Here is a 27,631-nt window from a genome sequence, read left to right as displayed (position 1 = left end):
GTTTTGTTTTTTGGAGCAGGGTGGGGCGAACCCACCAACCTAGAATACTGGATTAAACTTGGGAGAGGAGGAGATCACATAACTTTCAAAGGGTGGTGTGGCCTCAACTTTGAAGATGAGGTGGCTGAGGGTTTTCTCCCACACAAAATAAGAACTCTTGTTGCCTTAAGTGGTGGTTAGGCTGCCCTCAACAGCTTGGGAGTGCTCCCTATAAAACTGAAGCAGAACTTTGTCATCTCTAATGCTTTATGTGCCTCAGGTTCCTAGCATACCAAACCCCCTTCAGTGGGGCAGGATGTCCTCTGACTGTGGAGGCAGATCATAGCCATCACAGCAAGTTGTAATGGATAGCCTTATCTTTCATGAATTCATTCAATCCTCCCCTAAAGCCATCCAAGTTGGCGGCCATCATTGCCTCCTCTGGGAACGACTTCCATAATTTAACTATGTGCCAAGGGAAAAAAGTGCTACCCCCTGTTGCCATCTCCAACATTGGGGTTCTGGGGTTTCTGGAGCTGCTCTATTGGTCAGAAAGTCTCTGGCTTGCAGTGAGAAACAATTTCCCCAGCACTCTTAAACAAAATTCTCCACGTCATTGGTATTCCAGAAGCACACAGTTCCTGAACACATAAAAGTAGCTTGTGGATATGTATAGAGCAGTGCTATATTAGTGAAGGAGAAGATTCCATATAGCCATGGCAGCTGATAGCTAAAGAGGCATGTAGTCCATGAATTTGTCCAATCCTGTTTTAAACTCTCATCCCCAAAATACCTCCCCTCTTAACCCCCAATTTATAAATACTGCTAGTGTGGTGTAGTGATACAGTGCACAAGCTGAAAACTATTCTCCCCTAACTGCTATTTCACATTATCCAGGACTAAGTCTTGGCACTGAAAACAGGATCTGGAGCTAACTGTTGAGAGTCTTGTCCCAGTTTAAGTATTTCTGAAGCCTGCATTAAAATGCAAATAGGGTCAGCTAGAAAGCAAGAGCTCTAATCTTGAATTCAACACAGATGGATTTCGGTGTTATGCCACAAACTGTAAAGACAAACTTTGGATCTGGCTAGCAGTTATAAAAGGAAGCAAGCAGAGATCACCATCCATAGCGTTAGAAAGACACCTCGAACCAGCACAAAAGTAAGAGATGCAAAATAGTTGGTGAGCACATCTGTGGAATGTAACACAGAAATGTGTGAATAGGACTTACATACAACCCTTACTTAAAGTGACAATGCATGACACCCTTGCAACTTCCCTAACTTTTAATTTTTAGAAAAGCAAACGCTGATGTTATACTTCAGTGGTGCTGCTTTAATTTTAGCCAGATGAGACTTGTGGTCCAGAAAGTCTACTGAACTAAAAAGTATCTGAAGCACAGCTTGAATAAAATGCCACAGTGCAGTTGCTAACATGTGGAAGTCATTATTTCCATCTTCAAGCAGATGCTTATGTTGAGCAGTTCATTAGTGGAATATGACCCACTTTGTTATGGGGAAATTACAGAGTATTCCAGAGGTATGATGCAATTGGAAGGCAACTTGAATAAATACAGAGTTGTAAGAAGTAAAAGTACAGATTGTGTTATTGGTTTTGAAGTGAAACGATAATACGTGTCATGTGCAGAGCTAATTTTGGCTACAAGGGTTTCAGAAGGATCTGTAAAAAGACAGTAGCAGAGACAGCCAGACAGAGTATAATCTATATTGTTTAGTACATTTATAAATAAGCATATCAAAATTTGGCAGTACACGATGCAACGTCTTTGTTTTATTCTGACTGCTATAAATCTGTCATTTACTACTGATCAAAGTAATTTGGAAGGAACACCCCTCCAAATCTTTTCCTTTCTTAAGAAAATAAAGAAGACCCAAATTCAAGGATCCAAAAATGCAAACCCCACAGAAACTGTTAAAACAATGTCATATATTAAGTTTGCTTTGTCTTTAAAGCCATACTAATGTCTAAACCGCAACACAACAACCATATTGCATGAAGTTAACACATTGTGTTCACTGAAGTGCTGTTTAATCTTCCTGAAATTTAAGCATGAAATGAATTTGTAACAAAAAACAGCAGCACAGGCATATTTATGCTTTCTGGAAACTTGGAAATGGTGGCAGGGTTGTTGAATATTAGCTAGCTTGAATTGCATAGTTGGTCTAAGACCAAGGTATTCACCCAAAGAGAGTATTCACCTGGTAAGTGGAATTTACAATCCGTCACAAATCCCCACCATCCTGTTTCAAGATATTAAAAAGACAAAAGCAAGCAGGAACTCATGCTGTATAACAGAACATCCCAAAAGAATATTCCATTTAAACTCCACGACATTTAATACGTACTTTGTGGGAAATACACTGCTGAAAGTTGAAGCTGGTACAATCCATTCCTTCGTTAAAGCAATATGGAAACAAACAGGCTAGAGTCCTACCCAAAATTCAGCAAGAATCACGCTAGGACGAGGGCGGCCCTTTTTACAAGAGCTGTGTGTCAGCTGTGGTATAAATGGAATATTCGCTTAAGTTAAAACACAGCTGAGAATGTGGCTTCTTGCACCATTTCAAGATGACACAGTAAGAGGCAGAGGATTGCAGCCTTCCACTTCTCTGTTTACACACCGCGAGTCCAAAAAGAGAAGTTAGAAAGAAAGGAGAAGCATGCAACTTGCCAGGAGGGTGACTGTTTGAACACTTAGTCCCTGCAAAAAGAGCCAAAGACTGATTTCAGACATACCTCACCAGTGCTTAGACCCAGAACTTTCCTCAGTGCTGAAAGTGAGACCTCAAGCATAGCAAAAAAGGAAAAACGAGCATCACTGAACATGTGCACAGCACCTTCCTCTTACCACCTAGAAATCCTAACTAGCTTAAGACACCAAGGACTAAGGGACAGCACTTTCATATCAGAAAGCAGCCTTTGGAAATTAAATACAGCAAACATCCAAGACGGTGCTTATTTAACATTCTTTGTATCCTGCCTTTCCTCATGGCATGCAAGGCGGTGCACATCGGGTTCCCAGGCAGCCTTCCATCTAGACACTGAATTGACCCAGACCTGCTTAGTCAGCTGATGCAGCTGCCTCACGTGCTTTTGGATCATGAGCGAGACCAAATGGAAACAGAACTGGATACCAAGTAAATTAGTTAATGGTTGTGATGATCAAAGATAGGGTAAGGCTTGGCCCACATGTCACACTGAAACCACGGTTAGTGCACACTACTGAGAAGCTCTCACTCTCCTCCACTGCTCCTGCCACATGGCTGGGAAAGAAGTCAGAGCCCCAACCTTTACAGATAACCAGTTCTTTAAGCTGATGAATGCATGTTGTCTGTGACACAGATGTGATGAAAATGTCACCATTTGGATACTAACATTTCAACATCAACTTTTATGGACCGGTCATGTTGTGTGGATACCTGATTATCGTCTTCCAAAGCAACTACTCTATTCCAAACTTAAAAATAGAAAGCATAATGCTGGGGGTCAACAAAAGAGGTTTAAAGACTGTCTGAAGGCAAATTTTAAAAAATGTAGTATAAACACCAACAACTGGGAAACACTTGCCTGCGAGCGCTCCAGTTGGAGAACAGCCTTTACCAAAGGTGTAATGGGCTTTGAAGACACTCAAACTCAGGACGCAAGGGAGAAACGTGCTAAGAGGAAGGCACGCTTGGCAAATCTACAACGTAATTAACCCCCCTCTCAGAAACCAATGTCCCTACTGTGGAAGGACGTGTGGATCCAGAATTGGTCTCCACAGACACTTACAGACTCATTGTTAAAACCGTGTTTATGGAAGACAATTTTACTCAGCTGTGAGTGATTGCCAAAGAAGAAGAAGACGACGACGACGACTAACATTTTGAGGACTGTGCAGTTTGTGCGTTTTTGTTTAGAGCACAACAGCCCAGATTCAAGAACGCTCATGGCAAATGCCACAATTGAAACTAAACTCCAAAACCAACCTGATGTGCAATGAGAGTTGGCATGCTGAACCACAGTTTGTACTTGCAACACTGCACTCCAGGAAATACTTTGCCACTAGCATCTTTGAATCCATATAGCCAAGCCTGGAGACTATATATATATACACACAGTATATATTTATAAACATATTGCTGGCAGTTGTATTTGATTATGTGAGTCAGTCCTAGCTTGAAGAATATCCCAACTAAAATGCCTGTGGAGATCTACTGTTGCTGTACGGAAGAGAAACAGAAGATAAATTCTACCATGTATCAAATTGTGTGTAGGAATAATGCCACCTAACCTTTAGAGTGCTATACAAATATTCAAGCCGCCCCACCTACCTTATCTTGTAAGTTTTACATGCAAAGTACCACGCTGAGTGTGTCAGTATTGCTATCCTCATATTGAAGAGACCATGGCTTGCTTAGGGCTATCAAGCAACTTCAGGGCAGTGAAAGCAACATGCAGTTTAGATACTTCATAAGAGAAGGTCATGGAGGGCTTATTCCTGGTTGTTGTTTTAATGCAACTCACCAATTTAAATAAAATTTCCCTTGCAAATGATGATATTACCAAACACATTTTCACTAGTGTGCTTTTATGGGATGCTTCACATGTTCCAGAAAAATGTATTTTTGAAGCATGCTTGCCACATATTTTCTCCAGTATATGAATCATAGAACTGTAGAGTTGGAAGGGACAACCAGGGTCAGGTAGTCCAACCCCCTGCAATGCAGGAAATTTTTGCCCAACGTGGAGCTTGAACCCATGACCCTGAGATTAAAAGTCTCATACTCTACTGACTGAGCTATCCTCTAATTTATGTGAATGCAGGTATATAGGAAACATATGCTTGGGGGCTTCAACACAGGGGCCAGCTCCCAGTGTTGGAGAAAAGCAATGGGGATCTCCTTGTGCCAGGATCTCAGAGTGTGATGTACTTCTAGAATCCCAAGATTATAGGCAGGCCTGGAGACTGCAAGGAACAAATCCCTCAGAGTTTGTTTTATGTATTAACAGTTGCTTTTGTTCTACTCAGCAAGTCACTTCAAGTTGCAAAGACTGACCCCTCTTTGTCTGCTGCTGCTTAAAGGTGGGATGAGCTAGGTCTACCATCCAACTGCTTTTGCGAGCATATAAGGAGACCTTCGGACACAGGTGCTCAGTTAAAAATAATGAATATCAATTAAAACACTTAAAACTTCCCAAATTCGATAAAATCACTCATTATTTAAACCTCAAACCAAACTGTGTGAAAACAGCTTCTGAGCCACCCATTTCATTAGGTTAACCTCTACAGCTATATAAAAAAAGAACATCTAACCAGTTTAACAGGTTTTCAGCCACATCCAGCTCTCTTGTTGACTTTTCTTTGTCACACTAATGAAGAATAATACACACAATGGTATCAATTTACATGCCTACTGGTCACAGCATTATATGCCTGATATATAGAACACCACACACCAGTCGAGAAAGCAAAAGCAACTCATAAAAATTTATTTGTAAGGAGACTAGAGACATATCTAATTCCAGCCTATTTATCTCGAGGGACTATAGAGCCAGATGTGTACATGGAGTCTGCTTATTCACAAAAAGCTTCTTTATAAATCCCACACTCCTCTTACCTGTTGAAGCATCTCTTCGGTAGCATTAAGTTTCAGCTGGTGCCCCTCGAGGCAAACTTCTAGATCTCTGATCTTTTCTCCTTGGGCCTCCACCTGGTCTGTAAGGACGCTCACCTACAATTGAGGACAAAAAGGGAACAGTCATAAAAAGGAAATATTCCATACTTTCAGGGATAAAAGCCATTACTGTTAGTAACGAATCATAGCCATATGATTCGTGTTGGCCACTCTTCCTTATAGGGTGGTGGCATGGAATAATCTCTTCATGTTATCTAACAGCCAGATAAAATAGATTTGGTTTAAAGGCAGAAACTAGCTGAACCAAGGTCATCTTGATAAGGTTCATCTCCAAACAGGGATTTGAACCCTCTCCTTCCCAGGCTTACACCACACTACACAGGCTTTTTCTTTTTTTAAATCCCCCTCAAATCATTCAACTAGTTACTAAATGACTTTAAAATGTCTTACTCTATTTTCAAAATGACAGTTTGCTACTTACCTTAAGAAGTCACTACATCACACTTTGGAGAAGAAGAAAAATACCAGCAACATTTTTAAAAAATTTAAAAAGAGGCATTTGGAAGGCTAGAAAAACAAACAAATGCTGATGTGAAAACAGAACACTGAAGATCATGTGCTAGCATTTACAGTAAATAATCCTTCAAAGGGAAAAAGCCCCTGAAGAATCCTGTTAATATTTTAAGTGGGCTTTGAGCACGCACAACCCTTTCAGCTTCTGCCAACACTTCTCTCCTTAGAAAGGGGGAAACGTAAGGGAAAGAGACTTGTAGGAAGCCAACCAATTACCTTTCTCCTTACGAGAGCACGGGAACAGCTTACCTATCAACAAAGCTTTCTGTAACTGTTTAAAAAACGTAATATGCAAAAGACATGTTTTAACATTGGCAGTGCTCTGCTTTTCACAGGTTCAAAGTATTACAAGCTTAAACATGAATGCCAGAGTTTAGGCACTGAATTGTTGGGAATGAATTAGTAACAATTCTCAGGGAGATCCAAGAATGGTGTCACCCCACAGCTACAGAAAACAACATGAACTCTTCGTTCTGTGCGAAGAAATAAATAGCAGCAGAACCCAATGGTAGCTAATGTAATTGAAACAAACAAGCAAGCAAGCAAGCAAGCAAGCAAGCAAGCAAACAGACTATGTGTGCCTTCTGCAAATCTGGATTGTCAGAGGGTTCCCTGGGCTTCCTACCTCTCAGAACTAACACCTCCAGATTTCTTTTAACCAATTAAACCTGAACGCTGGAATAATCTGGACTGAAGAGCTTCAAGGACTTGATATTCTTTTCTGCCTCCTTCTTTGTTTGAGAAGTTTGCTAACATAAAAATTTGGAAAGAAATATTGCAGTGGTATGCGTCAGAGACACACCTTTTGTACTTCAGTAAAAGTACATAATTGTAGGTTTTTCCAAATAATCCAAGTTTAGGGAGAAAGCAGTTGACTGTGTAGCAAAGCAAGCCCTGTCATATCTAAAACCAGCTGCCTTTTTTTCTTTTTTTTTTAATGCTAACCTAGTTCTACTTTGCAAAGGAAGAATCACCTCTTGTAATTTATAAAGATTTTGCAAGCTGAAATAGAGACACCTCCACATTTTGAGGTCATCCACATGCCAAGAGCCAGGATTTGTAGGCAGACAGGCTACAAATTCTTTTTAAAAAAAAAATATATATATATATCTTATTGTTTTCACAACAGCATAAATAGTTATAACACAAAATGAGTAAGATTATTAATTATAAGTGAGCAAAACCATTATCCCTTAACAATCACTTAACAATAATGTTACTAACCAAAAGCTCATTCAGAAGATTAATCTTCCTACCTGCTATAATCCCATGTTAAAACATAAAGCACCATTTCCATAAATTCCTTATTCTATCCCATAATAAATAAAACATATCTATTTTCCAAAATAGTGATTCACAAATACTACTCCATTTTAAATCCATAACATTGATTGGTTTGAAAATCCCTTACTATAATCAATAGATTTCTGCCATTTTTCCAGTCTTGTCTCTTCTTTCCCCTGAGAAAATATGTTAAACTGGCATCCCAGGTTTTCCCCAACCCATTCTTTTTCTTTGGTATGGTTTGTAATCGCCAGCATTTAGCATAAAGAGATCTAGCTGCATTGACCACATAGGAAACCAACTGTCATTTGACAAATGGCCTCGGTCCAGTATATCTGAAGGAGCGTCTCCTCCCCCATCGTTCTGCCCGGACACTGAGGTCCAGCTCCGAGAGCCTTCTGGCGGTTCCCTCCCTGCGAGAGGCCAAGTTGCAGGGAACCAGGCAGAGGGCCTTCTCGGTGGTGGCGCCTGCCCTGTGGAATGCCCTCCCACTGGATGTCAAGGCGATGGACAACTACCTGACATTCAGAAGACATCTGAAGGCAGCCCTGTTCAGGGAAGTTTTTAATATGTGACATTTTAGTGTATTTTTCATTTCTGTTGGAAGCCGCCCAGAGTGGCTGGGGAAACCCAGCCAGATGGGCGGGGTACAAATAATAAATTATTATTATTATTATTATTATTATTATAAGCTGCTAATTCTTCATAGGTCTGCACAATTGGGGTGGCCAACATTAAGGCAAAGAGATGCCTGTGCCCAGCTACATTACATCTAATGAATTGCATCTCTGCCAACTGAATGTTTTCCTGCTTTGTGTTGTATGGAATAGGCAAATAACCAACAATGGAAGCTTGTATGTCAAAACCTCATAGACAGTTGTTACTTCTCAGAACTGAAATCTGCTTTGTCCACAAAGAGCAGACAATGTCGGGATTGGCTCTTCTGGATAGAATCTAGAAGGGATTTGCATTTAATTAGGAATTCTAGTTTCTTGCCATAGTTCCCATTTCTGAGCCCCAAAATGATGCCTGCTGCATTAAGAAATCATTTCATGGAGCTTGGATTCCAAGTGATGCCCACAACAGTTTTGGTTGGCTGCTACAATACAGGAATGTTGAAGAGAGAGACACTTGATTTTGCAGAGTAGCCCTTCTTTCTGAGGCTATTTCAAAGGTGTCTCACCCAATCGGTCTAGGCGGATGTGAAATATTCTCTCCCCAGTACTTTGCAAATGCCTATATGCACACAATGTTCACCTGCAACATGTAGCTGACTAGCCAGAAATATGGGGCAAACATGTGGCAAAGCTCTTGCACTAGGGTGAGCTTCCCAAGGCAGGCTTTGAGAATTTCAGGGCTGAGCGGAGATTTAAACCCAAATCTCCTGTGTCCATTAGAAACAATGCCAACTAAATCACAATGGCATTACTTATTTAGGAAGCCAATTATCCAAAGTTAAGAGTAATTATATATAAGCAGCTTTAGTCTGGAAAAGCAGCCAAGGGCAGTTTTGTCTCTTGGTAAGTAGGAATATATTTGGGGGTGATCCTGTGCTTGGGACAGCATAAAACCCTCTCTCCCACCTTCAGCAGACCTTTGAATAGAAACAAGGGGAGACATTTGGCGGTATCCAGGGGAAGGGCCCCAAGTTCTCTGAAAAGTGAGGGTGGTGGTGAATGTATTCTTTACTAACTTTGATACAGATTGGGCTGATTCTCTTATTCTTTGTTTTAGTGGGCCCATTTCCCAAGTGTGTGTTGTCAAGCTGCCCCTTCATTTTAAAACAAGAGACAGAAAATAAAACACTAGTCCCTGGACCACCTCATTAACCAGTTACAAATCCCCCCCCCAAAAAAAAATCTACTAACAATGAGCGTCTGCCTCCTCATAATCTTTGGGTAGCATTTCAGCTCCACGAACGACTGTAAAGGGGCATCATATTCTAGTTAGCAATCTACTTTACTGGTGGGCCAATTTCAGTCTTGCACGGTCTGTGTACTATTTTAATACATTGGGAATTCCCTGGGTATATTGTTTATTTTTTCTTTAAAAAATTATCTCTTAACTCACTATCGCTTAACAGATATAATTAAGGCATAATCTATATTAAGTATGCATGTGTTCTTGCTTCAAATATTTCTATTCTCTTCATGCCTCTTGAGTAGTAAGTATAAACACCTATTAAGACAAAAGCTGGTCAAAAGGTCTGTGTCCTAGTAGTCATTACATCTTATACTAAAGGAATGACAGCAATTAAACAAGCTATAAGCATTACTGCAATAGTTTCTTAATGAACCATTTGCAATACTTGAATCACACAGAGATGCTGCAAGCACTGTAATATTCCTCTCGTAAAATACCCTTCATTTCACGGCTTTTGACAATGGCCCTAACTGGTGGCATGTATTATAATCAAATTCTTGAGAAAACCTGATGCATCAGCTTAACCGTGAAAGTCGCTTTGCAGCAATTAAGCAAATTATCCAAGCAATGCACATCAATTACCCACTGATTTCTGTATGTTTGATTAATGAACAAAACGCACAATTAAGCCAACTGCTCGTAACGTGAACATCAAGGACACACACGTTGTTTTCTGTACTTTTGAATGGGTAAACAGATGCACAGGAACTGATAATACTCATGGAACTCACAACTATGATCAGATCAGATCAGATCATCTCTTCAGCTAATTGCCCTGAATATGCAATGCCAGGGCATAGGAAGGTGGAAATATTCATGAAAATAAGATACCTTATCTTACTGGGTATATTTGGATTAAAACAGATGAACACTTCAAGCTTGCACACTACACATACATTTTATGTTTTTCTTGATTCTGAAGCTATGTGCGATATTATTTTGCCATGTCCTGCTTTCCTTGCCCATTTATTCATAACTCAGCTATGAGCCACTGCTTTCTGAGCAAGGATGATGCTTCTGGGACTGCCCCATACTTCTCAGTCACAGTGCAGACTGCATGAGAGTATCCTGGTGAATTCTTTCACTCTCCTTCATTGCTCATTTTTGGGTGTTGGGGAGGGAGAAAATAATTTCTGCATAACAATACAAAGAACACCCAACACACTGACTTAATTTCAACACACATTTCAGTCCATCCTGTAGAACACCAGTGCATCACAGTACACAGCTTGTGAGTTACATTCCCATAATGTAATTTTCGTGTTGGAAGGTAAGAGTGTAGACTGGACATTGTAACCAACATAAGAAGCTGTTCTATTTTTCTAGAAAAAGAAGTGCTGAACATCTCCCTTTTTATCTTAGAATGGCAAGGGCACCCACTGAGAAGTGCCAGAGCTGAGCTTTGGTGAGCTCCAGCTGAAAAAAGCCCTGTACACAATACAGTACAGTGGGACCTTGGTTCTTGAACGGAATCCGTTCCGGAAATCAGTTTGACTTCTGAAAACATTAGAAAACCAAGGCATGGCTTCTGATTGGCTGCAGTAGCTTCCTGCACTCAATCGGAAGCCGCGTTGGATGTTCAGGTTCCAAAGAACGTTCGCAAACTGGAACACTCACGTCTGGGTTTGGGGTGTTCAGGAGCCAAAACATTCGAGACATAAGGCTTTTGAGAACCAAGGTACGACTGTACTGAAAAATCCCATCGCACAAATCTTTCCTTTCCTTCTCCTCTCTGTTTTAAGACTTTGGATCGAGAGGCTCTTTCTTCTTGGATAAAATGAGCACCACGAACCAAAACTGAACTCCCAAGTTTGAGAACAATTGTACACTTAATTTCAGTCAAAGGTAAGCAGGGGAACAAGAGGTGCTACCACCAAACTTTACAGCCTGGAGTTTCTCACTCAAATTTCAATTTTTTTAGGCTATGGACCGATACTATTTTCCTACTGCTAAGCGCTGAAGTGAGCTTTGTCCCAGCTTTGAACACATGTTCCTGGCAGAGGTAGATAAAGAGAGAGGCAGCAGCCAAGCAGTTTCAAGACACCATTAAAGGCTATGGGGTCCACTAAAGGTAAAGGTACCCCTGCCCGTACGGGCCAGTCTTGACAGACTCTGGGGTTGTGCGCCCATCTCACTCAAGAGGCCAGGGGCCAGCGCTGTCCGAAGACACTTCCGGGTCACGTGGCCAGTGTGACATCGCTGCTCTGGCGAGCCAGAGCTGCACACGGAAACGCCGTTTACCTTCCCGCTGGTAAGCGGTCCCTATTTATCTACTTGCACCCAGAGGTGCTTTCGAACTGCTAGGTTGGCAGGCGCTGGGACCGAGCAGCGGGAGCGCACCCCGCAGCAGGGATTCGAACCTCGACCTTTCGATCAGCAAGTCCTAGGCGCTGAGGCTTTAACCCACAGCGCCACCTGTGTCCCATGGGGTCCACTAGGTCCCCCTTAAAAGTCAATAGCCCATTAAGGATGTGCATTTTTGTTACTGTTGCTGATGTCTAGCTGAATCCACAATCTATTTGACCCAGAAATTTAGAGTATAGAGACCTAAGGTTTTCCGCTCTCTCAGTACTTAAATATTTAAATATATATGTATATTTAAAATATATAGAATTTACAGACAGGAAATTGAATTCAAAGTTGATACCAACAACTACGATAACTAACAGTTGTTGCAATTAACCCCCAAGAAACATAGCATAAGACTTTTATTATATTTCAAATAACACTGTTAAAAGAATAAAGTGAATTCAACACCACACAGGTCAAGACCAAAATTCTTTCATTTGAAGTAGGTACAGGGATTTTTAAAAAATAGTCCTTGCCCTGAAAAGCAGAATATAAAATACATGATATAATGATATTCTATTCTCCTGCTTTTCACAATGAGCAACAAACACACCAATAAATTCCAAATGCAAATGGCGATGCTATAAATTGCATACCTGAAGTATGAGAGACTCTTTGTCACCCTCTAGTCTTGTCAGGCGTTCTTGATAGGTTTCATTACTGGCAGAAGTATGGTGATTCACCTGGGACTAAAGAGAACAACAGGTTAAGATTACAAGTAATTGAAATGTGATTGTTTTGTTAGATCTTGCCTAGAACTTCAAAGCACTGTGTAATCATCATAGCTATAAGAACATGCCACAAATGTATCACATAGCTTACAATTTTCTCAGCTGACAGTGCAGTCCTAACCATGTCTACTCCAAGGTAAATGGGGTTAGGACTGCAGACAAAGTCTGCTAAGCCACAAACACTTTACCGGATTTTAAAATGAAATGTAAGTTGGAACCCCTTCAATTTTCTAGGATATAATCGTGGCAAAAGTGAAAAAATCTTCCCTTTCCCCTCTCTACACCCATATATGAGAGAGAGAGAAGGGGGTGGGGAAGAGGGAAATTAATTGATCCCAGCTGTAAAGTCAGTCCACTGCCACCCATCCAACTCCAGCATATTTTTGGAATTCCACAAAAGACAAATCAGATCCAAAACTCAGTGAGCTGTCTGCTACTTATTACCCTCCTGCCTTCAAAACAGGAAATGCACATTTTTAAAATATGTAAAACAGACATATTTTCTAGTTCAGTTGCCTTTAAACCTCTGCATATCCCACCTATTCTTTTCCTGGTCCTGCCATCGGCTGCTGTGGTGGGTGAGATACCAGGGCAAAACAGGCAGAGACATCAGAACCAGGGAAGAGAACAGAAGAGAGAAGACACAGCTACGTTCTCTCATTGTACTGGGGATTTTTATTTTTATTTTTTAAGGTACGCATCCAGGCCTGCAAAGTGGCAATCCTACCGTGTTCTTCAGATTCACTGCTGAAGAACAATTAATACACCCATTACTTCTTCCCATGCACTGGAAAAAGTATTGTACACTATATGAAAAGTCAACAGTTCACCCTTATCACAACAAATGAAAATCGAGCAATAAGAGTGACACAGTTCAATGCAATTGCTGAATTCTTTATAAAGAACATTCCTTGCATTCCAGTATGTAGCAAAAAACATACAAACTCCCAGCACAGCTGAAGATGCCACAGCCAGGATTTGAAAGGTAAAATGAGTTAACCACCTCTATTCAGATACTTATTGAGTATGTCAATGTAGAGGCCACCTTTCCTCCAAGGAACTCAAGTTGCCATACATGGTTCTCTTCCCTGCTCCATTTTATCCTCACAGCCACCCTGCAGAGGACGTTAAGCTGAGACACAGGCCACCCAGCAAGTTTCATGGCTACTCACTTGAGCCTGTCCTCAAGACAGTTTTGTGCAGGATTGAAAGGCAGCAACAGGCAGTGCCAAGAGGGCAGTATCTACATACTTACCTGGAAATAAGAGTGTCTTATTTCCTTTCACAACGTTCTTTATGATCGGGATATAACTTTGCTCAGCATATTCCTGACCTCCGTTCATTAGGTAGCCAGACCTAATATTGGGCTGACACATTTGACCCAGAAAGTCCATAATAGGATGAATCTATAGGATAAAAGCCTCTTGGCGCAACAGAAAGGTATCTTAAGCAACTAGAAGAGCAGGTGTAATTTGTACGTTGAAATAGGTTTTGCCTCTCTCAGGACAATTCATTAAATTCTGGATAAAGATTCATCCTGCATTAAGCCATAAATAGATAATGTATTACAATGCTTCCTGCTCTGATTAACTCTTCCAAAATATCTTGGGATGGAACTACATCAGCCAACATCCACATCAGACAGAGTAATCCAAGGAGAAAATATCAGCTCTGCCAAAACATCAGCTGCTTCGGGGTTTAATAAGAACAGACAAATGTAGTCCAGACAGGCTCACCTACTAAGCAAACAGCTGCTCTGTCTCAGACGGCATCTCTTAAGATACTGGCTCTCTTTATGGCAAACATAATGAGAAGATAAAAAACATAGCAATATGGCCCAAGGGTACAGGCCTGTAGATTATGATGGAAGCAAGTGCTGTCATGGCTCCCCAAGAAGAACCTCCTGTGGTCATTCACCTGGTAAAGGATCCCAAACCCCAGAAACATCTGGTTTTTGAACTTTTTAAAGTTTTGGCAGCCGTTCACTGGCTGTGTTTAAAGAATGTCATATTTGAAGTGTAGACATTTTCCTTGAGCAGTATGAGCTACACAGTTATCCACACTTTTCCAAATTAACGTGAAAGCTTTCACATATGGCTTCAGAATTGCAAAGATTGCAGGAGAAGGTAGGGGAGCAGCGGACAACTGGAGCAACCATCCTAGGACCTAGAGCTCAGAACTGGAACAAGGGGAGACTGCTATCAAGAGGCTCCAGAGACAATCTGGAGTGGGACAGGTTGCATAAAGTCAAAGACATGCCCTGGAGGACTCCAAGGTTATTCGGAAATGTGTTTACATAAGCAGGTGAAAGAGACACTGCTCTCTAAGGACAGGGAGTACTGGGCATCTGCAGGACTGGCCCAAGACATTTTGCTGCCTGAAGGCTGAACAAAGCAAAGATGCATAGTGCCCAAGGCTTGCCGAGTTATTTGGGCAGCACAAACGTGACTCACGTGAGTGGAAATATAACAATATATTAAATACCTACAATCCGCTGCATTTTCAATACATCCAAAATCAGCTACCTGAGGTGGCTGCCTTACTCTGCACCTGAAAGTAGGACCTGGGTACCTAACACAAAGAGCCAATAAATTATGTGTGCCTGGTAGAAGCCCTTTCATCTCTAACTTAATGTGAAAGAAATTCTTTCCAAAAGCCTCTAAAACAATTCAAAGGGAAAACATAACTTAAGAGGGCCACGGTAGAGTTTTGTGGGGCATGCTGCAATTTGTGTGTTGGGTGGACTGAGGGAGAAAGGTATATAAGGTTTCTGCATTGTGAAATGCTTTTTTAAAAAAGAAAATACATTTTCCTACTTCATTTACCTCCCACATTTCCTCCAACAAGAGGCTCAAAGGGACATACCTCCATTTTATACTCACAAATGACTATGTGAGGTACCGGTAATTAGGAAGAAGATACAAAGCGTGTGCATTAATTTTGGAAGAAGTATTACAAGGTCTGAATGTAAAAAAAGAATGTAAAAAGTAGGAGACCAGAGAGAAGAAATATGCCCCATGGTTTGCAGATGGAGGAGGGGACAAATTTTTACAACATTTTATGGGAACATAACATGGTAACAGGCTAAATGTGGAAGGAAGCAGGAAGGAGACATGCCAAGTTTCAACAACACTACTGGTAGACTTGCATAGCCTTGTATGAACAACTGTCATGAAGAAGAACGCAAAAACATTCTCTCCTTAATTCAACTAAGCACAAACAAGGTTGGTCCTACACACAGCACACATGCAGGAGTTCTTTGGTGAATTTACTCAGATTAGTTCCCTTTTTCTCCCAGGCTATTCACTGCAGCTGTATCGCAAGGACTGGTTGCTTTGTTTGTTTATGTGAAGCCATTATATTCCATTTGGAATACTGAATAATAGCCATGTGATGATAAAAGCAACTGCTTGTGCAGAAAAGTGTAGCTGTTGAGACATGTTCAATGTATTCTGACTTTCTTTTAAATGCAAACTGGCAGATGGAAACAGAGCAGAGCCAACAAAATGTAGTCATCCAACTATTTGTTCAGTAGCTCAGCCCTACAGACCATTTTGAAGACTTTGGATTTAGTTAATCTGCACTCATGTCTGGAATAATATCAAGAAGAGAAAAACTAATGTCCATTGTTGCAGACCACTCATTTGAATGTGCCTACTACACAACCAATTTCTTCATATTACAGCAAGTACTGGATTTTAAAGAAATTTCTAGGTATACATCAACTTGTTTGTACGGTAATACTGATGCTTCCAGTAATGGGCTTACAGTATTTTAGATGTCCTGGTACATGCAAGAGCTCCGTGATGGGTGGGGCTGGTGGAGTTATGCTGAGTCCTTTACAAAAAGTGAATGGAGCAGCACTCTGACGTATCATAGCCCAGGTTTCCGGATGTGTCACTGGCCAATCATTGCTCAGAGCTCCTCTACCCTTGTCTATCATCTGCTCAGAACTCAGCTTCATTAGTTTACTTCTGTCTCCAAAGGTGTGACATACTCTTCAAGTGGAATCAGAGCCCAAACCATGACATTCCAATGGTCTATCAATTCAGAGAGAACAGAAAAGCTGAGAGTTTGAAAATCAGCTTTAAACTCTGCTGGTTCAAAGGATTCTGGTTTATTCTTCCTTCTTTTTCTGCTTCAGATATTAAAACAAACTGTAACTTAGCTGAACAAACCATGGCTTTACATTAATAAAAGTATCACAATTATTTAAATCTGCAGTCTTATCCTGCTTACTAGAAGCCACAATTTCTTTAATGGAAAGGAGATCCATGGAAATGGACAAATGCATATATAATTTAAAACAAAGTAATGAAGTGCTTTTTGTGGCCAATTTACATCACCCCCTTAAATGTGAGTACACATATAACCAATCCCTCCCCTACTTGTCACCAAAGCCTCTTTGATAAGAGAAAAAAAATCAACTCTGCTTGCTTTATGATCAAAGAAGAGAGGAGGCTGTTTGTTTTGGCTCCAGTTACTTGTCCCTTTCGCAGGCTGCCACATGACCAGTGCCCAAGATCTCTTGACACTGGACTCTGAACAAGCCTCTTCTTGGCTGGAATTGCTTACAAGGAAGGGGTGTTTTGTCATGGACATTTGATAGGAGTGCTACAGAAATCATGAATGGCACTTTCAAGCAAGTTCAAGTAGAGCAACCATAAGCCCTTAGATTCTATGGCTTATAAAATGCAAGTAGGTTCAAAGGTTTGGGCAGCTGAATCATTTGATCAACTGAGTATTTTAGCCACTTCATACTTTTCCTCCTGCCTTACAACTCACCACTAAATCATTCAGCAAACCTGGCTCTGCACTCTTGCAATAACAAAACTGATGTTATGCCCGTTTCATTCCCCCATCCCGTGAAACTAGAGCCAGGTTTGGCACATGCGACTGAGAACTGACGGGAGCCCAGTTCAGTTCCTCACCCTTGCTGCTCCCCCCTCCCCAAGCATCTATTGGAGGAAGCAGTGCTTTTATTACCAGCCAAAAGAGCATCAGGTTACCACCGCAGTTGGTGCCCAAGCATGCAACAGCAATGGGATCATGTGGCATCAGAATGAATTCACTGCACAGCTTTCTGCAAATGTTTTAATTACTTATCAAAGGAGCTTGTGTGAGCACAATGGGAATCAAGTTTTTTCCTGGGAGAAATGCAGAAGTGCCTGGAGCCCTTTTACTGCATTTCCTCATTTTATCCCCCACGGGAACACGACATAAGTTCTGTCTTTACTGCATCCCTCCGCTGTCCCGACAACCATTCTTTAAGAATCACTATTCACAGGCATGTTACAATCAGTGTACCGCACTTTTAAAACCCTCTACATATAAAGAAGCTACTCACAAGCTACTGACATTCCATCACACTTCCATTTCCTCAGAATAAGAGCAGAGACTCCACAGGCCGTTTTAACAGAGTACCGCGCACATATTTAGCAAACTGTGTTTGGATATAATCCCAATTACGCCCACAATCTTGAGAATGTGTTCTCCCACAAGAATGTTGAACAGTGTCAATGTCCTTTCTGCCACAGGAAACCAGAGCTTAGTTTGCAACCATAGTCCGGCTTTCTGAAAATTTGTTTAGCTGAAGACAACCAATATTAAGATCAATTTCATACAAATGCTGTATGTCCTACTTACTATGAACCTTCACCACTTAGCTTTGAAAATATATGATGCTAAAAACGTAATCTAACCATTTACTTTTGGAGCTAAAATCAGACTTCCTACACAAATAATAACATTTGCATTATTTTATCACTCAGATGCATATCCTTTAAAATATTAACTGCCATTTCTTGTCCTTTTGAGTCTCCAGAATGGCAGACCTGAGGCTGCTATCCTGTATCCACTTAGCTGGGAGTAAGAACCATTAAGCTCAATGAGCTTTGCTTATAAGTAGACATTCATAATATTGCATAGTGAAACAAACTTCCTCAGTGCAAAAACTCAACTATGTAATCCCAGTTCATTTAAACTTCACTTTAGTCATTAATAGAGCCAATGATAAATACTGCACTTTGCCAAGGCTGTATATTATTTTCCTTAGTACACAAAGGCACTTGGAAGAGGAATGTTGCAGTACTACTTAGCATTATTCAATTGAGTAGTGATATGAATCCTCCTTGTGAAGTGTACTTCACTGCAACCTTAAGTACATTTATGTAGAGAGACAAACAAAAATTCTTCAAGAAGATGAAGAAATTCTGCCTTATGCTACCCTTGCTACCCCACATCCCCATAGATAAAATATAGTTAAGGTGCTTCTCAATACTGGATTTAAATTAGTCACTACAAAATTAAGATGATCATTGTGATCTAAATGCAAAACAAATTGGGAGAAACTGATTTCAAACCTTGTGGTCAATGGGATTGAATTATTTAAAATCCACAGGTTAGCTTGCATGTTTAAAAGCACGCAACTATAGTATATGTGCAAACGTTAGACAAAGAAAGAAAGGGTTACCTGAAAAGCTGGTAACATGAAATGCACACAGGCATTTTTACCATTAGCTGTGAACTAGGATCAGATCTGAAACCCTCTCTGGACAGTTATCATTGAATACCACATTAAAACAGTACTCAGAACACTCCCACTGTTCTTTGTAAAGACAAAGGAATATTGGTTCTCTCCTCAACCCCTGTCCCATTTTCAGACTGTGGGACAAGCCATAATTTCCCACAGAGGTGGAAAAAGTTAATGTATTCCATTTTCTCTACCCACAAAGCTGTTAAGTCACAGAACTGCAGAAGAGTCACTTACCCTCTTTAGCCACGTGAAGTGTTTGTAAATATCAATCTCACTCTCCATGCTTCGGGCCCATCTCAGCAATTATATTCCCTGGGTTCAGAGCTTTGTTCTGGAGAGAGAACACAATCTTTCTATCTAGCGCTCTCCCCAACTCACACTGAGTTTCTCTACCTCTAGCAAGCTGGATGTCTGTACATATTTGACTTAAAATTGTCCCCCGGGCTCCTTCTAAACTCTTCTGCTGAATGTACACACACAACTGTACAAACTTCAGGCAGCGTCTCCCCACCTCCCCAACCCAGAGAGCATCTGGGTTTTTTTAAGCAGAGATCAGTCATCAACAGGCAGTAATATCATTCTAAAGGCTTCAAAAGATGCATAATGCCAGATGGTCTGAGGGGAAAAAAGAGAGAGGGAGGGGGAAAGGGAAGCTTCTGTAGTGCAGTTGAAAACTGCAGTGAGAGTGTTCCCTTTTAATGGTAAAATAACAAGCTAAAAATTGCTAGGCTGTCACAGAGAAACTATTTTCAAGTAATGCCTTCACTAGCTTTCTGTTTCAAGAGTGGCTGGAACTCATTACCCAAAGACCCTCTATTTCCTGTCTCTGTTTTACTCGTGTTTATCAGAACGCTCCTCGGCTTCCCAATTTATTTCAGGCTGAGACTTAGCTAAAAATAAGCCCTGCAGTTTGAGAATTGCTGGTTACTCCATTCTCACAAAGGCACAAATATTTTAGGACAGCCCCCTTCTGCACAAAGCCAAGCGTTCCTTGTACAGATTTCCAAGAGGGGGCAATGCATCAACAGATTGCAAAAATACCTTCAACGTATTTACATTCCCTGGCTGAAGGTGGAAGCATTCAGGAATTGTTGTAGTCACATGAGGGCACATATCAAAGCAATGCTTAAGGTGTGCTTGTTGCATTTATATCCCGCCTTTTTCTCCAAGGAGCTCACATGGTTCAGCCCTCCTCATTGAATCCCCATAACAAGGTGGGTTTCCGTTTGCCATTTTGGTTGTGTCCCTTTCTTCTTCTCTGCAACAGCATTAGCTTTGGCTCTTGACCCGATCAGATACATTGGATGTAATACTTGAGAGGGGGAAATGGCAAGTGAACATATTGCATGCCTAACAAGCACTTAGTTGCACCTCCCCACCCACCCATAATGTGTGCCCGTTGTGCTATTTTCCAATAAAGCTCAAGAACATACCCAAGTATCTTTAAAGCAGGCAGACTGTGTCTATTCTTTTGGAAAATATATCATGCCATGTCAGACTATTTCATCCAGCTCAGTACTGCCCCACACTGACTGACAGCTCCTCTCCACAGCTTCAGAGAGGAATCTTTTCCAGTCATACCTGGAGAAGGTGGGGATTTTATCACTTGTCACTCCCAAAGCATGAGCTGTCCCACTGAGCTATCGGCCTTTCTTAACAGAATCCCCCAAAGAAACGTCTACATGAAGTAACCCACCTAGACTAGACATGCTTATATGGGTAACTTGTTGATCATGGAAAGAAACTCCCATCTGCCACAGCAAAAAGTGCCAGCTGCTAGTCCCCCTTTTTCTTAGGGAGATGTCATGGGGTGCTTCTTCAAGACAGGAAGTCACAAAGATCTGGGGGTTTTGGAGGGAGGGGCAGATCAGGTCCCACACATTCCTGTTTTCAGCCATGGATATTCAGAGCACACCAGTGGGCGGGGGTTGACAGAAAGTATCTCTGTGGTGATTTTCTGCCTCTATCCTCAGTCATTCTTCCCCCACCCACAACTCCTCCCCATTTTTCTGTTCTGGACATGTGCACAGTTTATTTACATACCTGTGCGCACATGCCTTTTCTTAAGCAAACAACGAATTTCCAAGAGTCACTGTTACCAGTTTGTGTTACCATCTTTCACAATGGCCAAAGGCCACTTGACAAAATGGGGTGGGAGCTAGCAGCAATCTCCATCTCAGTGTCTTGCTCTGTGCAGCATCCATGAATGGGGAAACTGCACACCTTGAAACAGAAGTACCCAAACAGGAAGCAAACCCCAGAGGGTATGCAATAGCAACAGAATGGCACGAGTTTTTTCCATTTGATCACTTAACCATGACAAAAAGGTACTCTTGGAATTACAGCAATGCTAGACACTGGGAACAGTCAAGCATCTTCACAACAATATCAGGATTGTACTACTGAAGTTATTAAGAATGGCTCAAAAATAGCTACCCCAAAATAGTACCCCCACAGGAAGCACAAGATGTGAAAGACAGCTTCCAGCTTGTCCAAGCCGTGGGTTACTTGATCTGGCATGGAATTCTATCTCCCCCAAGCAGTTTCCAACTACTGTAGCTTCTTCATCCAAATCTCACTATGGGCCAAACCAAGTATTATGTTCAATACATAGTTTAATGCAGGGTCATTTTTTCTACTTTGCATAACAGAAGCAGCAACAGCGGGGCCTAATCAGAATCATGGCTGGTGGCATTTTTAAAACCTCCAACACAGAAAGGCAGAACTGCTGTCTTAGCTACTTCTAAATCTACATAATATATCAAAAATGGGGGTGAAAAACTTAAGTGTGGGTATATTTCAGGCATGTTGGTATGCAGTAACGTACTATGGCAGCAAATACAAACATACGCCCCAATGAAAACCTACGTAGGTCACTTAAAACAATCTCCCCAAGACCACCCATGCTGGTTTCTATTTCAACAAATTAGACATCCCACAGACATTTCAATGAGTTTCAAGCCTTGAGGACAGCAAGTTCTGGCAGACTGCCAAGACAGCGTTCTCTTACCACCCACACATCATACCACCATTTATGGTGAGAGGAACGCCTGCTGTAAAGACACCTGAGCACCCTAGTCAGCATGCGTCTCAACTTAAAAACTAGGGCTCTCCATAGGCAATATACCCACCACCACCACCACCACCAATGGGCAGACTGAGAACAGGCTTCAGTTCTACAAACACTTCTGTACCCCTCCCACTTCTTCACTTGTGGGTTATATACCTGAGAGAGCCAAGTAGATCCCATGATCTAATAAACACAGAAAAATAATAATGTTTGTTTCTCCCAAGGTGAGGAGCCTGGGGCAGGGGCAGGGGCAGGGGCAGGGGCAGGGAGAGATTACGTGAGCCCAAAGCCAACTGCTACTCTCTCCCTGGGTATAATTCTCAGTGGAAATGGCAGACAAAAGGAAGAATCTGAACGTGTCCTAGAAATTAAAAACACTGGAATCTGTGTTTTTGGACAGACTGGCGAAACATGAGTAGGACCACCAAGACCACACTATTAGAAGATGGTAATTTATTTATTTTTAAAGAGAAGTTAGATTCTTGACTAGTTACTTCATCAGCTAAGCTTTATAACATGTATGTTGTCGGTTAAAATCTCCTAGGTCTTTAGTTAAGCTGACTGTACTTCATATGTGCTGCGGCTCTGAAAGCACTGGTTACAGAAGAGTTTTGTTTGATTGGCTTAGCACTTCCCCCATTATCCTACCACACTGAAGCACACCACTCAAGCCCAGCTGTCCCTGCCCAGAACCAGGTCCCCTCCCTGAAAACAGGCAATAAGTAATAAGGGAGAGCTACACCATCCTGTGTGCTAGCCTAAACACGTGAACACTAGCAGCCCTCGTCAAAAACGGTGTTTTAAAATATCTAACATACCTATTTCTGGTTCAGCAACTCCTTCCAGATTTCATGTAACTGCACCTTGATTTTCTCCCTGCACTTTCTTCTGAGCCAAAAAGGAAATTAGAAATTCAGAGGCTTTTATCTGGCACTCCTGTCAGTGCCCTATCGGTTAGGAATGTTGATAAAGTGCATTCCGTTGAGTCACATGCTACCTGAGTCTTAGTTTTATGTCAGGTTTGAGCTTTGGCCCCATGTAAATGCAAGAAAAAATAAGTTTAAACAAACTTTAAAACACCCATCTCTCTATTTAACAAAATGGATGGTGTGAATGTTGTCTAAGTAAGAATTCTAGGAGTGATTGAAGCCATCCACCTTCCGGCCCATTCATTTTACTTTGTCCAGGATATAAAGAATATGTATTCTCAATTATGAAACACAGTGCATTTATTACTTGGCATTATATACTTACAAATGCAGAACTCTGCTGAAAGTAGACCACTTGCTAAGTTGATTTAATAGTCCACTTTTTGTTTAGAAGTTTACGGTTTGCCATCTCTCCATGTCAGAAAATAAAAGTAAAGCGTCACTGTACAGACAAACTATTACTTCCTGGAACATAATCTGAAGAGTTAACCCTTGAGTTTACAAAACCAGTGGAGCAAGATCTGCTTCTTTTTCCTAAGTACACACATTGATGAGCTCCTTCAAAGCATTTTAGACATTTTCATCACTTCCTTTTTGTTCTTCGTTTGTTGCTATGACTTTTAAAATTTATATACCACCACTCTATCCTAAAATAGCTCCCACTATAAATATAAAAGCAGCCACTGCATTAAAGGCACCTACCAACTTTGCTCCAGTGCTAATATTTCATTGACATTTTTGCAAACAAAGTCACATCAGAAGAAAGCCAAATACAGTCAAATAAAATCCAGCATGTTAAACATATGAAATACTTTGTGGAATAAAGAAGTCTGTACTGTCACTTTAAAAACCTGAAGAAAGTTAGCCAGATAAATCTCTCTGTAGAAAAAACAAGTTCTACAGAATGTGCACTCTCACAGAAAGCAACATTCTGCTATAGCTTCCCTTGCCTTTAAGGAGAGCTTTAGTTGATTAAATGAAAAAGCGGGGAAGGGGGAGCTTACAGGGAATGAAGCATTCCCCCATATACTCTGGATCCAGATTCCATGTCAAGCATTCAAGTTTACAGTGGTACCTTGGGTTACGAACAGTCCTGCTTACGAATGCTTCGGGTTATGAACTCCACAAACCCAGGAGGTGGTGTTCCGGGTTGCAAACTTTGCCCTGGGATATGAACACAATCTGCTTCCAGGGCCGTGGGAGGCCTATGTAGGGAATGTGCGCCAGGTTAAGAACGGACTTCTGGAATGAATTAAGTTTGTAACCCGAGGTACCACTGTACAGTAATGTGACAAGGTGAGCCTAGAAACTGTAACCCGTGAATCCACCTTGACAGTTGAACAGGTATGTTTCCCACGGCAAACTTTATGTATGCTTCTTCAAGTCCCATGAGAAAGGTGGGATATCACAGACTCACCATTTTTTAATACATTATCTAAGTCATTTAGTCTCCACACTCATTATAAGGATTTTCTAATTACAGCATGAGTGGGAAACAACCAAGAACACTAGTAAACTTGGGTAGCTACATAATAGCTTCCCACTATCTTTTAAAAAAGAAAAATATAATGTATAACTAAGCATTTTCTTACATTTTTATCACACACACCCTTTCTTTAAGCAGCTCTGGGTGCAGAACAATGAAAAACCACTATCAGAGATCTGCATAAAGCACTACCAAACTAGAAATACAGTGCCTCGTGTTTCACTACTTGTAAACTAGAACATATTTAAACGCATGTGATGTTTTAATTGCAAGCCCTATTACAGCTTATTTTGTCCTGTCTTCTTTTCTTCCCTTTCCAAGCCTGCATGATTAAACCAGACTCAGGTTGCATATCCTGAATGAAAAACAGAGCTCCTCTAGCAGGTGCAGTAGATTTTGGGATATCTAATGTGTGTGTCACTGAACACCACTACTCTCAATACACACTCTGTCTTCTCAGAAGCTGTAGCAGTAAATAGTACCTGCCTCTGGCTATAGGCAAGGATAAGTCATGGTGTTCAGGCCACAATTTGAGGATCTCTACTATTTATTTAGGTCAGAAAGTCAGGACTGCAGTAACTAGAAATACCAAGATATTACTTTTTTATATATAGAATAAACGAAATCCACATCACTAAAAGAAATGTGCTACTTTTCAGTTACAAATTTCACCTGAAGTTAAAAATGCATCCATTGGTTATGATTATGGGGCTAAAAATATTTCCAGCATGAAAAAAATGCCCCAAAGACTGTATTTTTGTGCCAGTGCACTGCTGTACAACAAGGGTACAACTTCAGCACTATTTTTTCCCCTTGGTAATTTTCATACTAGAAATATCTGAATGCAAGACAATGAACTGGTTTGCATGCAGTGCCCAGTCAAATCATGGCTTAACATGTGGGTCTTCTTGCAGCTGCTGTCCTCCTCCCCAGTCCTGCTGCTGCACCGTTGCAAGCTAAGCCATGGTTTGACTTAGCATGTTGTCCAAACCAGGGCTTGTGCTTTGTCTAGACAAACCATGAGGTGTGAAACAAAGAACACTTGAATGCAGCTCATGGTTCATCTGGAGGGAGACAAATCATGAGCCCAGGTTTGGAAAACACACTAAACCAAGCAGCAGGTGTGCAATGACAACAATCTATTCTTTGGGAACCCCATGAACTCACCCTTAGCCATGGTTTGGCTAGCCTTATGTGCAAACTTGCTCATTGTTATATCACTAAATATGACTGGAACGTATGTTGATATCACTGAGCACATTGGAAGCCAAAGCAGAGTAGAAATGAGCAAACTCTCCACAGATTAGCTTGGACATTTCCCCCCCAAAATGGAGCAACTCGAAATAATTTTTCCAAGTCAATCTGAGGCCTTGTGCACCAATCATCACTGTCTCCAAAAGTTTCTGCAGCTCAGACCACTTCCCATAACACACTTCCACTTCTATTTACAAGTAATTGTAGAAGAAAGAGAAGCAATGACACACAGGGAAATAAATGGAGAGACACCACTTTCTTAATAATTGGGCCCTAAATAATAATCTGTACTTTTATGCATTTTTGTTCAGAAACACTAGAAATGCAAGATTCCTGCCCAAATTATAGGTTGATATATTGGTTAGTTTAACTATGCATTATATTTTTGGCATCAACAGTAAGATTAGTATATAATTACATAGCTCACTTCAGCATTCAAAATACTTCCAGGAATGGCTTTTTGCGTCTTTTTTTTTTTTTTTTAAAAAAATAAAGTATTCAAACTAAAGGTCACTCTGGAATTGGGGGTGAGAGGATATTCTATTACATCTTCTTATGCACACATAATTCTGATCCAAATCTTTCTTCTTAGCTATATTTTCCAGAGGAGTTCTAAAGTATTTTATCAATGCTGCCTTTAAGAATGCAGCATCAACATTTGCAAAATTAAAGCCATGTATCATATTATGTCAATACCAAGATCAGGCAATTGATGCTTCAAGGTGATTCAGTGATTTGCTCCAAAGCAAATCCTTAACTGCAAGGAAAGTAAAAAACTATTGTCATTTATTTAGTAGTAAGATATTTAAGAAGGATTTTTTCCATTCTTCAGTGCCATTAGAACTAGAGCTCTGTATCCTCATCATTTTTAAAAAACTTACAAAATGAACACCAATACCAAATCTCCCTCTCCCCTCAAAGTTGTAGAAGTATTCATAAAGGTAAAGGTAAAGGTACCCCTGCCCGTACGGGCCAGTCTTGCCAGACTCTGGGGTTGTGCGCCCATCTCACTCAAGAGGCCAGGGGCCAGCGCTGTCCGAAGACACTTCCGGGTCACATGGCCAGTGTGACATCGCTGCTCTGGCGAGCTAGAGCTGCACACGGAAACGCCGTTTACCTTCCCGCTAGTAAGCGGTCCCTATTTATCTACTTGCACCCGGGGGCTGCTTTCGAACTGCTAGGTTGGCAGGCGCTGGGACCGAACAACGGGAGCGCGCCCCGCCGTGGGGATTCGAACCGCCGACCTTTCGATCGGCAAGCCCTAGGTGCTGAGGCTTTAACCCACAGCGCCACCCGCGTCCCAGAAGTATTCATAGTGCACATTTAAATACGTTTTCAGAGTAGCAGTGGTAGCTGTAAATCCTTAAGACCGAAAAGTCAACATTGAGAAATTTAAAGTCAGGTGGAGGAATAGTAACGAAGTATAAACGCTAATAGCCAAAATTGTGGAAACCTTTAGGAAAAGTTGTATTTTTGAAGTTTGATGGCTAATAGCATCCCTTATTTATAATAATACTATGAAATTAAATATCACTAGAAATATAATTTAATACAGGATATAATGCAAAAAACTGTTTAATTATCTTTATTTTATCAAAGGTTATAGCCAAATAAAGAAGTTATACACAGAAAACCTTGATAAAAAGTATTGCATAGCTTCTCATAATTTCTGTTAGTACTTTGTATGGATATCTTTTGCCGCAACTACAGCCCTGCAATGGTGTCCCAAGGAGCGAACCAAGGATTTTGCATCTGTCAATTGTGCTTTATTCCTTGGTTGCTTCTTTAATCAGATTCACAGATTTTCTGGATTCAGGTTAGATGTTACATCGCTTTCTAGATGACCAACCAACGCTTTTCACTCTGTTTGTTCTAGGTC

At 41.0% G+C, this 27,631-nt stretch overlaps 1 protein-coding gene across 12 annotated transcripts in view; it reads right to left on the bottom strand.

Annotated features, from left to right (window-relative positions):
* Positions 1-27,631, bottom strand: part of PPFIBP2 (PPFIA binding protein 2) — a 107,962-nt gene that overhangs the window by 39,879 nt on the left and 40,452 nt on the right. For 6 of the 12 annotated variants that reach the window (XM_081906719.1, XM_081906722.1, XM_081906715.1 and 3 more), the window contains exons 4-5: positions 12,344-12,436; positions 5,601-5,714 (exon numbers count right to left, since the gene is read on the bottom strand). In XM_081906719.1, coding sequence (XP_081762845.1) covers positions 5,601-5,714; positions 12,344-12,436 — 207 coding nt within the window. Of the gene's footprint in view, positions 1-2,345; positions 2,485-5,600; positions 5,715-6,099; positions 6,361-12,343; positions 12,437-19,247; positions 19,749-22,901; positions 23,022-23,337; positions 23,462-27,631 lie in introns of those variants that run through there. The other 6 variants (XM_081906716.1, XM_081906717.1, XM_081906724.1 and 3 more) reach the window with 6 other exon arrangements.

The sequence above is a fragment of the Podarcis melisellensis genome, assembly GCF_964234715.1.
Source record: "Podarcis melisellensis genome assembly, chromosome: 1".
In the NCBI taxonomy this organism is placed as follows: domain Eukaryota; kingdom Metazoa; phylum Chordata; class Lepidosauria; order Squamata; family Lacertidae; genus Podarcis; species Podarcis melisellensis.
Note: the sequence above shows the minus strand (reverse complement) of the source record. Positions and strands in the feature narration are given on the sequence as shown.